This window comes from Cheilinus undulatus, linkage group 14 (assembly GCF_018320785.1).
Source record: "Cheilinus undulatus linkage group 14, ASM1832078v1, whole genome shotgun sequence".
In the NCBI taxonomy this organism is placed as follows: Eukaryota; Metazoa; Chordata; class Actinopteri; order Labriformes; family Labridae; genus Cheilinus; species Cheilinus undulatus.
This window is the reverse complement of record NC_054878.1, coordinates 22,252,956-22,268,534: the sequence shown is the minus strand read 5'-3', so window position 1 is coordinate 22,268,534 and position 15,579 is coordinate 22,252,956. Positions and strand designations below refer to the sequence as shown.

The 15,579-nt window shown below is 38.6% G+C and overlaps 1 protein-coding gene across 1 annotated transcript in view; it reads left to right on the top strand.

Annotated features, from left to right (window-relative positions):
• nbas (NBAS subunit of NRZ tethering complex) overlaps positions 1-15,579 on the top strand; it is a 313,145-nt gene that overhangs the window by 151,096 nt on the left and 146,470 nt on the right. Inside the window, exons 40-41 of the mRNA XM_041805537.1 lie at positions 2,605-2,681; positions 7,372-7,509. Of these exons, the coding sequence (XP_041661471.1) occupies positions 2,605-2,681; positions 7,372-7,509 (215 nt within the window). The remainder of the gene's footprint in view (positions 1-2,604; positions 2,682-7,371; positions 7,510-15,579) is intronic.

Below are 15,579 nucleotides of genomic sequence, written 5' to 3'. Positions count from 1 at the left end.
GTATGAATCCATTTTCATGACCAGTTTCTTGGCACGTATGTAATATTGTTCACTAAGCTGGAACTAATAATGAGTCCTAATTACAGCTAGAAGGATGACATGTATTTATGTTGTTACGTGGCATCTCATTATGACCATCTGATACAAAACACATTTAAAAAAGTAATTATTTATGAGTGTAAGCTTGGGCATGCATTTCATCATTACCTGTTAGTACAGGCTGCACAGTGGTTAGCACTGTTACGTCATTTTTAGAAGGTTCCTGGTTCGAACCCTGAGGGTTATGTACTCTCCATACATGCATGGGTTCCCTCCAGGTCTTCCAGCTTCCTCCTGCAGTACAAAAACATGCTCATTAGGTTAATTGATGACTCTAAATTTCCCGCAGATGTGATCGTTTTTCTCATTATGTCATGCCTGTAATTGACTGGCAACCAGTTCAGGGTGTATTCCCAGTATAAGGACAAGTAATATGGATGGATGGATGGGTTGGTACTAGCAAATTAAACACATTAAATGAGGTACACTCATGGCTGTTCCTATGACTGACCTCAGTATTTTTTTGACTCTTTTGAAAGAGTGTTTTAATTTCAATGGGGGTTTCTTATAAAAAAAAAGAGGCAAAAAAGCAAATAAATAAAAATGAGAGAAAAATGCTTTGAGTTTAGCTTTTAAAAAATCAAACAAATTTTTGATCAGTTAAACATCTTCAAACCTTTTTAATCGACAACTATGAAATGCATAATAGGCAAGTTTCAGAGTGGATGTCCAATAGGTGCCATATTCTAAACCAGATGTCATCAATTACATTTGCTTCAGGGCCAGCTTTTTTTCAGTAGACGGACTGGGAGCCAGATTTTAAGGTATGAGGGGTATGACTGAGATATTTTAGCTGCATATATATGAGGCAGCCATGCTGTCCATCACTAGGTATGATGCTAACATGCTGTGCCATGATTGGTAAAGTACGTTCATGGTAGGTCAGTGTATATAACGGCCAATAGATGGGAAGCTCGCGGGGGGTGTCTTTCAACCAAGGGCAAATTGCAGCCAAGTCTTTTTGAATTGTTCAATGTTTCTTCATAAGTTTTACTCATGTGTTAAAACTCCACCATTGTGGTGTTAGTTTTGACAGTTATCTTAAGTTTCAGTTTTAGTCTAAGTCTTTAGATTAAAATGCCTTATGGGTTTTGTCACATTTTAGTAGCTTTTACACTTTGTAGTTTTAGTGTAGTCATAGTTGACGAAAAATATTGTAGTCAATTAAAAGACCCCCCCCCCCCGGGCCATTTCTCTTCCCTCAAGTTTGGACATAGGTAATGATTGGACAGGGGGGTTCATGTGAAAGAAATATGTCTGAAACATGTTAGAACCTCTTAGTGAAACAAGCTGAGGAAAGCACAGTCAAAACCCACATGGCATCGACTCACCTCAATATGAAAGAAAAAAAAAGAAAAAACTAAACAAAATGTTGAGATATCTTTGATATCTACTTTATTAATATTTAGAGTGTCACATATTGCTGGTGTTGGGCCAAAACTTTGTATCTCCATTTTTTGTGATCTTAATTTTTCTCATAAATCAGAGCTTTCGGTCACCCTTAGTATTTGTCAGTGAGTTTTGACTCGTTTTAACAGCAACAAAAAGTGTCAAATAGATGCTGACTATGACCATTCAGTGTTAAATTAATTGAAAAATGCAGCATTTGTTCACTGAAAAGGGGTTGTTTTTAGAAATGTGAGGTTTTGGCCGAACCCAGTGATATTTTACGTTTAATATGTAAGGGCCAGAGCCTGTCTGATTCATCCACAGATTTGTGCATGTGCATCAAGTGAAGATTTTCAGTCATGATTTTTGTCATTTCAAGGACAAAAACATCTTGTCATTCTGAAATAATAACATAATATACTCTCTTTTTCTAAGTTATTTTGTAATAAGAAACAATAGGTCACTCAGGGAACCTGCCTATTCACAATAGACACAATCAGCTAAGCCTGTTTCAATCAGACAAAGCAGTCAAAGTTTGATGATTCATGTTTCTTGTAATCAAACCTCTTCATCTGTCTTTGTCAATATGCAAAGTCATATTTTGCAAAGACATATTTTTCTTTCAGTAGATCAGACTTTAAAGTGCACTTACAAGAAGTTTGGACTCATCCTGAGAGCACTTATTAGAAGTATGCATGTACTTACTCTCTGAATAATGAATACTCTGTGCAGGGAATAATACATGCACACATGTGCATGGACACGCACACAAACCAAGGTTTGTACACAACATATGCAAACACTTTCACGCAGACAGGCACACAAAAGCCCAGCCAGAAGATGGACACAATCCCAGAACTCAGGGGGGAGGATTTTTAATGATGCTTCTTGACTTTGTCTCTCCCTTTTTCTTCTCATCTTCCTCTATTTTTACCCTCTCTCTCTTTTGTCTGGCCCACAGAGAGGTGTATTCTGACAGGCACTGTCGTCTGTATTCACAAAACGTGGGATGAGACTCGTCCAAGATGGGGGAAGGGATCCTTGTTAATCCACAGTGCTTTAGTTAAAGTCTCTTCCTCTCTCCTTTCTCTCTCCAACCCTCCCTTGTTTTCCCAGTTTTGCTTCAGCTGGCCAACGATGCGTTTCCGAGGGACATGATGCTGGCTCTGTCCTACTTACTCGCCCTGCCTCAGGTAGGTGGACAGACTGTCCCGCACAACTACACACTCTGAGCTTTATTTTTAACACACTCTGGGAATGTGTGTAACAATGCAAGTATGATTATGTTACTGAGAGATAATTGCAAATTTCTGAGTGAATCCATATACACTATTGAACTCTCCCATTCTAGATGAGCCTATGAGTGTGACACTTTGCATCATCAGCGCAGCAAATCAAAGCTGCTCTTAAAAGGCAGCAGAATATTGCCGCTGATTGACACACAACAGTTGCAGTTCATCAAAAGCATGACATTGTGACGACCTCGATTGTTAGTGGTGAAATACATGTTGTGTCTAATAGAGTTTCATGTCTCCCTCAGTTCCCGTCATCATTCATACATTTCTGAGAAGCTCTTCACTGTGTGTGTCTGCTGTCACCCTTTCTCAGCTGTCAAAGGAAGAGCCGGTATACTTTGCTGGAAGAAAAAACACCAAATACATGACAGGGAAACATGTCAACTGGCGACTGCAGGAAGTTGTGTTCAAGTGTGGGTCATGAAATCCCTCATGAGTCTAAACACTACTGCAGTGGAAAACTAAACTGCTAGGGTGGATGGACAGAGAAATTACCTGGAGACCTTGCTACCTGCATTTCACCTGAAAGGGTCTGGCTGGATATTGAACAGGTTATCTGTATTTTGAGCATCGGGCCTGTCCGGATATTTCCGTTTGGTTCGGATGGTTGCTGACTGAGAAAAAAGAAGAGTTAAAGTTTCAGCTGTGATAAGAGCAGTTAGGAAAGGAGCTATCATGTTTTGTTTACTAACTTCAGTAGCATAGGATACACTGGAACATCCTCTCTGAAAGGAGAGAGGAAAATGTGATCCATGATTTTTTAAGAGAACTTTATATAGTGACACAAGACCTGACCAAACTTAACCATCAATATGAAGAATGAATTCTACCATTTTGATGATGACTAAGGTGCTTATAGCCAAAATACAGGCATTGTTGATCTCACTAGACTTAAGATTGAAAAGATGAATAAAAACAGTTCATCTGGGACTGCTTCACACTTTGTACTTAGAAGCTGAAATTAAGAGAGAACCAATATCGATCATTATAATATTAACACCCAAAGAACAAGAGAAAACTGAATAAGACAGAATAGGACTAGAAGATTTTATAAAATATGATAAGTCTCATAAGGGATCCAAATCATTCATAAAAACAATCTTAATGTCAAGTATTAAACATATGAAATCTTGCAGGCTATTCAGAAAGATGTTAATGGATAAAAATGATCAGGAATTGGTAATTCACCCTTTTTCCAGTGTAGGATCACATAATCCATATAATTTAATTTCTTCAAAGAAAAACTGCATAGGAACCTCCATATTCAGGTACAGGCATTAAAGGATTTACACATCCATATTACTAGTACTTTAAAGGGGATTTTACTCTACATACATTCACAAAGAACAGTATTAGGTATACTGCACCTGCTCAGCTGCTGTCAATGCAAATATCTAACCGGACAATCACACGGTAGCAACTACTTCATTTAGGCATAAGTACATGGTGAAGACGATTTGCTTAAGTTCAAACTGAGCTTCAGAATGGGGAAGACGGGTGATTCCAGTGATTTAGAATGTTCCATGGGAGATTTTCACGTGTTAACACCAAATTCTGGCTCTACCATTCCAATTTAATAGCAGAGAACAAGACTCAGAGGATCAGGCAACCACTGATCAATTCTGTTGAGACGGTGTGAAATGTAGCCTTGGTTTCCTGAACTAAGCTGACAGGAGGGACACCTGATGTGGACTTCTGCTGCTGTAGCCCATCTGCTTCAGTGTTCAGCATGCTGGGCACTCAGACATGCTCTTCAGCATACCTAACTTTGCAAAGCAGATGGATACGCCTGTTTCCTTGTTTCTCACTGGCAAATCCATCTTGCATAACTCCTGTCTGAACCGTTTTAGCCTGAACCTGAACCAAGGTTTTTCCAAATGGGTGTGTGTAACAAATCCATCTGGCGTGTCAGGTTACTGCATACCTCAGTTGTAACTAAACTTGGCACAAAAAGTTAGGAAATTTGGGTTGGTTGGACTATTTCTCTGTTTAAACAATGATTCTTGGCCATAAATCTTGTACGGTTGGAGAGCCTGTTTATTTCATTTAAATGGTGCCACATCTGTAAGGAACATGCATTTGTGGGATGTCCAGCTGAGTATGTGGGTTGCACCCAAGAAAATTTTACCAAACCTTCTCTGCCAATGCCAAACAGTGTATATTTCTGTTGCTACTGACTCATTTTGAGCCCCCAGGTGCTGACAATCAGGTGCCTGATTTGCACCTGTGAGCATGGGTCCTGCTACAGTGGTCAGTAGTTGTCCACTCCAAGAATGCCACATTTGACTGATCTGGATAGGGCCAGTGCAAAAGGGCAGTTACAAGCTGGTGTTCGGCAAAACCAAGTTGCAGCATTATTTGTAGTGAGTCCTAGTACCATCTCCAGACTGAAGGCAAAGTTCAACATAACAGGGGATGTGAGAGACAGGCCACTGCCCTTCACTGTCCGGCCCGTTTGTGCTGGTGTTGGCAACAAGCGCACTAGAACCTGAACATGTGGAAGAATCTTATGTTCAGTGATGAGTCCAGATTTGGAAGTTGGATCATAGGTTCAAAGTGTGGCGGAGACATGAAGAACGCTATACTGGTTGCTGCACTGACAGAGTAACATCTTTTGGTGGAGGCGGTGTGATGGTGTGGGGCAGCATCTCCCTCACTGGAAAAACAAGGCTTGTCATCATACGAGGCAATCTCAAAGCAGAGAAATATCGAGGTGATATTCTACAACCAGTAGCAATCCAAGGTGACAACGCTTGCCCCCACAGAGTGACGGTTTATCAGAGACTACCTCCAGAATTTGGGAGTGGAGAGGATGGAATGGCCTGCCAGCAGTCCTGACTTCAACCCCATTGAACACTTGTGGGATCAGCTTGGGTGTGCTAGAGTGACCAACACAACCATATTGGCTGACAAATGCTGGTAGAAGAATGGGATGTGATTCCTTAGCAGTGGCAACCAGGCTTGTGACAGCATGAGGAAGAGGTTCTAGGCTGCTTTGGCTGTGTATGGTTCTTCCCCACACTACTGAGGCTTCTGTTTGTTGAACTAATAAGTTGTTTAATTGTCAATATGTTGTGTTTCTTCAATACAATCATCCAATCCACCAAATAAGAGTCAATGGCAGAATAACGGTCTGTCCTTAGCCAGCTTTTTTAGCGCTGGCATCACTTCTTTTCAATTCAAAACCAATATAGTCCAACGTTCTGAGAGCTCAGCGCCTTTGGCAGAAAAAACACCCTCAGTGTCACACTTCAAGCGCTCTCGGTTGAAAAACTATTTAACTTTTGGAACAGCACTGCTCTATTCAATGTCACTTCTCCCTCAGTTGCCAATAAAGTCAAGAAGTGCAGAGACTTCTGACAATAGTGAAAGAAAAATCGATCTCACTTGTCTTTCTGTGTTTCTTTCGAGCATTGTTTTCAGGTCTGCAGCTGCTGCCTGTGTCAGGACAGAGTTCCTTTACACTGTCTGCAGGACTTCTGTGTGATATTCCTTGAAATACATAAATATAAAGCACATAAAGCTGTTTTAAAACAACAAGGCCAAGAAGCATTGTCACAACAAAGATGATCCAACAAACACTAATTTTCTTACTTTCTATGCTAAGTTTAGTCGTTATTGGAGTTATTGTTGCCGTTCTATAAGCCTGAACCAATCTGCCTATTCTCCTCTGACTTCTGCCATCAATAAGGCATTTTGGCCTGCTCAGTGGATATTTCCTCTCAGACTATTCTCTGTAAATCATGTTTATGCTAACACGCATTTAAGAGGTGTACCTAATAATGGGATCTATAAATGTACTTTGTCCACAGGGGAACCAAAATCCAAAAACTTAAAGGTCCTCACTATTGCTTTGAATGAGATATTTAATGCTTCTGATTGATGCTGTTTGATAGCATATTTGACAAGGAAAAAGCTTTTAATATTTTATATCCTTAACTGAAGTTAAAAAAAAGTCTGTTGAGTGCTAAAAATATCTTAAGATATCAACCACCATGCAAGACTGTTTGACCAATTTAAATGTTTTCTTGCATTTCTTTTTGATCTGGATTGATTTAAGAATGGATAATCTGATTTTATCCAGCTGTGTTACGTATTTCTTCTGATGAACAACCTGATTTTGAGATTGAATTCTACACCCTAGCTTTATCCTGCTGCCTTACTTTTGAGCCACCAGGCCCTGGGTCATTCTGGTTCCTTACCTGTGAACACCTCCACTAGGCTGTATTTGAGGTTGATGAGGCTTTCATGTCCTTTTGGCTTCCTTACACATCACAGTAAAAACACATCTTGTGATAGATGAGCTCTTTGCAGTCGATCCTTTATAGCTAGTGGATTTTACTCAGACTGATGTGACATCTGTTACACTGGCCTAGTGCAAGCGCTTTCAGATTCACTTATCCCCGCAGCTGTGATTTCCTGTCCTCTTATTCACACTTTACTTGACTCCATGATGATTCACTTGATTGTTATTCATCTCAGTAGATTTGGTATTTGGACCAGGGATGGGTAGTTTATGCCTAATTGCTAATTTTTGTCCACTATCAGCTTCTTTTACTTACCCATATCTGTCTTCCCATCTGTCCAGGTGCTGGATGCCAACAAGTGTTTTGAGAAACAGTGTCACTCTGCCTTGTCACTCCAGCTGGCCGCCTACTACTACTCTCTACAGATCCACTCTCGCCTCATGCCCTGCTTCAAAAATAAGGACCACACGCTCTACCAGGTCAGTGTTGAATTCTACTTACTGTGTGTACCTTTGTTGGACTGAGGGAAATGATTTACTGGATAGTGTGCTGACTAAGAAGATGTCCAGGTCTGTTTTCATTGCCTATGTTACATATATACTGCTTTATGTAAATGTTTATCTTGACTCAAATGCTCTATATTTCCAACACATATTCCAAGATTAATCAAACATACATAAGGAAGGCATTTGATAAGGTACTCACAGCGTACAGAGGAATTTGTCAGATATAGCAATCTAAGAGTTTTATGCTGTGACTTCAGCAGCACCCAAAAGATTGATCTGTTTACAGCAGATTAGTTTTGAAGAAGTTTCTTGAAACCTGAGAGGCTAAGTGCAGTTTTTAGCTCTTCAGTTGGAGTAATTTTCAGCCAGGGAGCAAAACAAAGCAAAACTTTGATGCCAGCATTGGTTTGAATTTTATCTGTACCATCCAGCCAAAGTGAGAGTAGACTTTTGGACTTGTTTGGTTTTTGAGAAAACAACAGAGCTTATGCTAAGCTCAATCATGAGGCGATGCACTAACCCTTTTGAGGTTTTTCCTCAGTTTGTGGTGTGCTTTTTTAAATTGTATCCCCCTATCCCTTACACCTAACCTTTAGGGTTCAAGAACCTAACCTTAAACCTCTTTGGGGTTTCCTTAGGTTGTGTTGTGTTGAATAGAAATTTAGCTCCCTCAGTTAACATTTCTATAAATAAAAGTCTGCTGTTGTGAAAAAAATAGCCAGTGAGCCGAAAATATACATCGTTCAGTACGACATTCTGGTTCCTGCTTGGGTAATGTATGTCATTTCTAGCCCTATGGTCGAGTTCGCCCAATTGTAGAGTTCTGCAACGTATGAGCCCAAAACACCCTGCCGTAGAGGTCTGCAGCCACATCCTCTTGCAAGTTCCTGCTTTCCTGTGCCTACATGGAAAGCCTGAAGCAGGGAGAGAAACAGCAATCAAGCCAGAGCAGAGCAGGCATCAATGACAACAGAATGACGCTGATTAAGGTCTTGTCCACACAGAGACAAAAATGATATATGTGTACATGACTTGTGAAAATAAATGGAAATCTTGTACAAAATGAACAGTTCTTGTTCATAAAGATCCATACCTTGCATGAAACCCTGTCTGACAGTCGTTGCACGTTTTGAGAAATGAAGCCACACTTTTAACCCCTTTAGCCTGTCTTTATGACTGTCCGCCATGTTTACTTCCTTGACTTCTCTGTTCTTGTTTGCTTGCTGACTGCCTCTTGCAAGTCCTTGTTTTTCAAGACATTTGGAAGTAAGGTACTGAGAAAAAGTTGTTAAGATTGAATATAAATTAGGTTGATGAATTGAACCAATTCTCAACTGGAACTGGTTCTCAATTCCCATTCTTAAACAAAATCACAATTGCAAAAATTATATTTGACATACAAATAAAGAAAAGATAAGTTTTTAAAAACACATATGCAGTATATGCATGACTTCATACAAAAATGAACACTATTAAGGAAACCATTTTAAATTTATGTATCAGATAATGACAGTAACGGCAGTTAATCACAATAAGTTGCTTTAAAACTGTTTTTGTTTCATTTTGGAGCTTTGTTTTGTCTCAGAGTAATTGTCTGTTTGGTTGAAGACTTTCTATTTTGAAAGAAAGTAAGGAACTTTTGAGTGACTGAAGATTAAGACATCAATATGACCATGGGAAAAAAACTTCTAACAGATTGAAAAGGAAATAAGTGAACAGTACAAAGGAAAATGTTTTACATAAGGTGCAGATGACTTTTGACCTGTCCTCTGAGCTGTCTGTGAGTTATTTTGTAAATAAAATGAGGCAGGGGTGTTCTTATGCAACTTCAGTGTGACTGCAGGAAGACTATGCAGTGGCTTAGCTAAAGTGTGTTGAAAGAGGCTGTAAAGCTTATAAGTCAATGCACTAGCTATGCAGCTCAATCAAGATTAATGCATTAACCCTGACAGCCCTTAATGCATTAAATATCTTTATCGAATCAAATTGATTTATCCATATTTATTTTATGTTGTATTATGTAAAGTAGTTGAATCACTAGTAATAAACTTTTTTGGCACTATTTAGAATACTTTTTATTTTGGAAACTTTGCCATCTCCACTAGAATTTAATTAAGGTAAATGATAAGACCAACGTTTGACAACAAAGCAAGATGCTCTTATGGTTGCACTGCCTTTAGAGTTACAAATCCATAAATAATCAGAAATCCATGTCACAATGGGCATGTGCCATTTCTGTCTTGGTGTTATTGAGCTGAAAATACACTTCCATTCTTTTTACATTCTCGACTATTTGGCTTAGATGGACAACATTGCTGCAAAATGGGAAAAAAGGCTTTAGAGGGATAAAGAGAGAAAAAGTCAACACAATCAGAATCATTATGTGGAAAAACTGGTGAAGTTGAAAATAACTGTAATTATCCTTTCACGGATCAGAATAATCATTTATTTAGTGATCCTTTAATACAAAACCAACTGGATTGTGTATCTGTTCCTCTGTCTGTCCCTTGGAATCTTACTTTGTGATAATTATTTTTTCCAGCTCTGCTGATTATAGCAGCTAGATAATTTTCACAACTGACTGGCTGATTGGATAAATCAAATTTGTGTGTTTAAATTAAATATATTTGTCCAATATGGAGGCCAGTAGGAAAAATAAGGAAACAGGACAAAAAGAAGAGACCAGAATATTTGAGTAAGAAGGGGACAACAGCAGGGAAAGATTGGCGGGAGCGGTGTTGAGAGTTGCTTGGCATTGAATGAGAGAATAAATCGCTCTGACCTTTTCCTTGAGTGGACCGTGGATCTCGTGGGTTTTAGCCCAGGCGGAAGGAGCGGAGGTAAAATGTTGAAATAAAAGAACAGGAAAGAGGATAAGAGGCCAGGTGAAGAAGTGGATAAGTGTATCCTGGTTGACATTCAAGGTCAAGACACGCTTGCACACTCACACAATAAAAAAAGTTACTCTCAACACTGCATGCCCATTCCAACACGCCGACATACTCACACATCCTAATGGCAGTAATCACTCCCCAACCTCCTGCCTCCAGTGAAGTTCAAGTCCATTAACTTAAAATATATACACTTTCTCCTCTTAGCTGCTACACTTTGGCAGTTGTACCTTCATTTTTTGCTCATTTCTTCTTTTTTTTTATCTCTTTGCCTTTGAGTTTTTTCTTAAGAGTGTTCTACCAGAGTGTATGCTTGTTATCATTGTGTTCCAGGTCTTGCCTTCACTCAGCTCTTATTGATGAGGCAGTCGCAACTTTTTGCTTTAACACTGATAGAAGCAGGAAGAGAGAAAACCATTAGACCTGTCTTCCTTGGTTTGGATTTTTTCTTCTCTCCTCCAGAGTTTGCTCTCTCTGCCCTTTACTTCTCCTATTTTTTTCTGTCTGTTAGCTTTAATGAATTGCTTTGTTGGTGTGACAGCTGTGTTTTTATATGTCTTATTCTGTCAACATTATTCTTACAGAGACTTTTTTCCCCCCAAGTGGGCCTGTTTCGCTCTCGTCAAATCTCGAGCCTCACTGCCCAGAATACTATCTTAGCACTGCATATGTTTCACATTTCTCTTGTGCTTTCTTTAGATCTCATGCTTCCTCTTATCTTTTGAGGGCACAGCTCGTGATATTTAATTTCAGATATGTATGACAGGGTGTGGATATCAGGATTTCTTGCACGCAGGTGATTTACATTGCAAATAAGGTTTGGAAAAGAAAAAACATGCTAGATAGGGATGCGTTGTATTTATTGTTTCAATATATGTAATGGGGTAAAATGGGACACAGAATTCATCATTGACTTTGTGCCTACGTTTGGGAGTCATGCTTAAGTTCAACAGGAAAAAATGACCACATAATCCTGGATGCTTCTTTCTGGGTTTTATCTGATCTATTTACAACTGCCAGTAGTGCAAGTTACAGTTTTCTATGTCTAGTTTGATTTAAAACTGGTGTATTAAACGGTGAACAAAAAGAGAGGAAAGCAAAACAAAATAATGCAAAACAAAAAGGAACAGAGAAACGAATAAAAATCTACTGCTTTGAACATATAAAACTGATACAATGTTTAATATATGACACAAAAAAATACATCCCTTTGGGATTGATGTGTCACAGTTATGATTTATGAAGTCTGTAGTCACATAGTTGTTGGTGAATAGCAGGTGCAGCACTGAGTCATGCTCATATCACTGCAAGTGTAGCAAAGGAACCCTCATAGTATTATTAAAAGATTCAGAGAATCTGGAAACAGCTCTCTGCACAAGGGACAAGGCCGAAGGTTAAGATTGGATGCTGGTGATCTTCAGGCCCTCAGGCAGCACTGCCTTTAAAACATTCTGTACTGGAAATAACTGCATGGGCTCAGAAACACTTCCAGAAATCATTGTCAACACAGTTTGCCACAAATGCAAAAGAATAAAAGTTGAAGCTGTATCATGCATAGAAGAAATCATTATGAACACAATCCAGAAACTTTTCGAGGCCAAAGCTCATTTAAAATGGATTAAGTCAAAATGGAGAATTGTTATGTAGTCATATGAATCACAATTTGAAATTCTTTGTGGAAACCATGAACGCAGTGTCCTCTAAACTAAAGAGGAGTATGACCATCCAGCTTTTCTGGGAACAGTATGAAAGCCTGCATCTCTGATGGTATGGGGTTGCATTCATGCCTATGGCATGGGCAGCTCACACATCTGGAAAGACACTATCAATGCTGAAAAGTATACAGAGGTTTTAGAGCAACATATGCTCCTATGCAGACATGTTTTTTTAAAGGGAAGGCCTTGACTATTTCAGCAAGACAGTGAAAAAAGAGATTTTTAATCTCAATGAGGTTTTCTCCTGGTTAAATAAAAGTTTAATAAAATTTAAAAATGTGTCACCACATACTGTATCCATCACAACAGCATGGCTTCAAGGTAGAAGAGCGGTCCAGACCTTTCACGAATAGAAAACATTTGCTGTATCATAAAACAAAAACATCCAGGAAGGTAGACCCAGGACTAGGACAGGTACATCAGACTAGAATGGGACAACATTCCTCTCCCAAAACTCCAGCAGCTGGTCTCCTCACTTCCCCAACGTTTACAGACTGTTGTTAAAAGAAGAGGGGATGCTGCGCAATAGTAAACATGGCCCTGCCCATACTTTTTTGAGACGTGTTGCTGCCATCAAATTCAAAATGAGCTAATGTTTTTTAATGAAGTGGTAAAATGTCTCAGCTTCAACATCTGATATGTCCATGTTCTTTTGTGAATGAATTTTGGGTTTATGGGATTTGCAGATCATTGCACTATGTTTTTATTTACATTATGCACAGTGCCCCAACTTTTGTGGAATTGGGGCTGTAGTAATGTAAGCTGCTGCTGGATATAGAGAGAGTTAAGAAAGAAAACACTGTCTATATTGCACATAACCATTTGGAACAAGCTGCCAATGTTTTGGTGCAAATTAGACAGTATGAAGGGTTTTCTGATTTTCTGCTTTTTAGAAAATCCAAGATTTTAGATATCTAAGAGTCATATTTCTGCTGCCAGCTGTCACCTTAGTTTAATGTTCTCTAGGCACTCATCAAAGTTTAAATTCTAGTATAGTAAAAACCCTCATATGTAGCATTTTTTATGTGAAGTACTTTGTTTCATGTGCAATGTATATGTTTAATAACTGCAGGCAGTCTTGTTAGAGTTCATTAGGATGTCAGATCTTTTTTTGTTTGTGAGAGAAGGTGATATATTTGTATGTGTGTATGTGTCAGTAACAGTATTTCAAGCTGTCTCCAAGTGTTTCTTGCTCTCCACTTGAAGAGCAGTAACACCATGTCTCAATAACTCTCACGCTCTTTCAGTTCTCTCGTCGCTATCACATAATTTCATACCCAGGCAATAAGACACCAAACACTCGAGCCACAGAAGTCATTCAGTTGCAAATGGGAACACAAGTCTCTGAGGGTTTACGGGAGGTGTTTGATGTGTTTTTAAAGCTTCAATCAACAGCCTGCCTCCTCAGTATTCTGTAAATACGAAGGTTTCAGAAAGGGAGGTGCTTGTGACACAAACATTGAAACTTAAACCGTAGATTACTTGATATAAAAGATCAATAAATCAGACCTTGGTGCAGAGCATACATATAAAACACATTAAAAATGAAGCAGCCATGACATTAAATTAACAACACATTCCAGAAAAGTGGCATTACACAAACATGGAGTGCATTTACATTAATAAATGTCACATAAAATATAATTCAGCATCATAGCTTTTGTAAAAATGCCACATCTTAGAAGTAAACATTAATAAATGTACCAAGGTTGTTTATCAGGTCGTACATTTTGCTTTTCTACCTCATCCGCACATATATTCTTCTCAAATAACTATTTCTTCACTTTTAAGGTGAAAAATGTACGCATACTAAATGTAAATAAAACTGTAACATACAATTGTTAAAGCATCATTGATACAACACAGCTGTGCGGAATGCAAGAGACAAATGTGGTAATGGTAATGTGATTGAATTCTACTATTCCTCTTAATATAGTTGAACTGCAATGAAATAGGTGGTAAGTCGTGTCAGCTCAATGGCACCATGCACAACATATTTAATTCAAATATTTATTACAAAGAGGAAAAACTGGAGTGAACTGGATGGCAAGATGCCCCTTTGACCACAGAACACAGTTCGGTTTAAAAAAAAATGTTTTCACTCATAGGATATCTGTAAAAGTTGAGCTTAAAGCACCTTCACAAAGTTGCCACTTGTCAAGACTTTGATACAGAAACATAGTGTCTAAAATGCAACACTTAGAATATTAGTTACATTCAACTTCATTAATCCATGTGGAGAAACATACAGTATGATCTGTGTTTGGCTGCCTCTCTACTGCAACTATTAACAGCACATATTCAGCTCCCTGACCATTACACCAACAGGGACTGTAATAAATTTGTACTCAAATACATGTACTCTGATATGGAGTTGCCCCCCCTTTGGAGCTATAACAGCCTTCTCTCTTCTTCTAAGGCTTTCCACCAGATTTTGTAGTGTTTTTGTGGGAATTTGTACCCATTCATTCTTTAGAGCATTTATGAGGTCAGGAGCTGATGGTACACAGCAAAATCGCTAGTGTTAGATTAACACTGAGAGCATTAAACCTAACACTAGAAAAGTGTTTATATGTGTCCACACTTTTGAGTGTAAATTCAACACTTTTTAAAGTGTTACATTTTTTTACACTGAACCAGTGTTACTCCAACACTGTCTGTGTTAAAAATGTACACTGGTGAACACTGAGTAGTGTTGAAAGTACTCTACACTAGTGTCAGTGTTAAAGAAATCAACTCTACTGGACTACATGTAACTCTGGTGTGGTAAAACTAATGAGTGTATTACAATTAACTCCAGTGGGTGTAGAATATTATTTATTAATAACAAGATATGAGACATGCAAGTCGCTCAAAAAAATTTAAATTGGGTACAACTGATATCATTGATTGCCACCTCATGTTGTATAACTGAAGCAATGTGAGGTATTCATGGAGCAATGAGGCAGACTCAAAGCTGGAACATGCTCTGAGTTGACAGACTGCACTCTCTCCATTATTTTAAGAAAGCCATTTCCACAGTCAGGAAGTGACCAACCTGGCAGACAACTACACTCATGGTGCAAAAGTGTTAACGTCAAAAACTTACTTAAACTCAAGATAATTCAAGAAAATGTGCAAGTGAATCCCAGCAGTGGTCCCTGTACAACAGGCAACATTTAAACACAGCTAAACATCTAAATACATCTAAAACACATCTATATATACTGCACAAAGGCATGATGGGAAAACTCTGCCCCCCAGATTTGAAAATGCAGTAGGCGGGGCTTAGATCAATTGACACTCTACAGTGTTGGAATAACACTGGTGCATTAACACTGTCAAATAACTCCAACACTATAGACTATTTACTCTGAAAAGAGTTAAAATAACACTCTGAGTGTTAAAATAAACACTGAAATGTTTAACACTGAGAATTTAACACTCCAGTTTTAGCT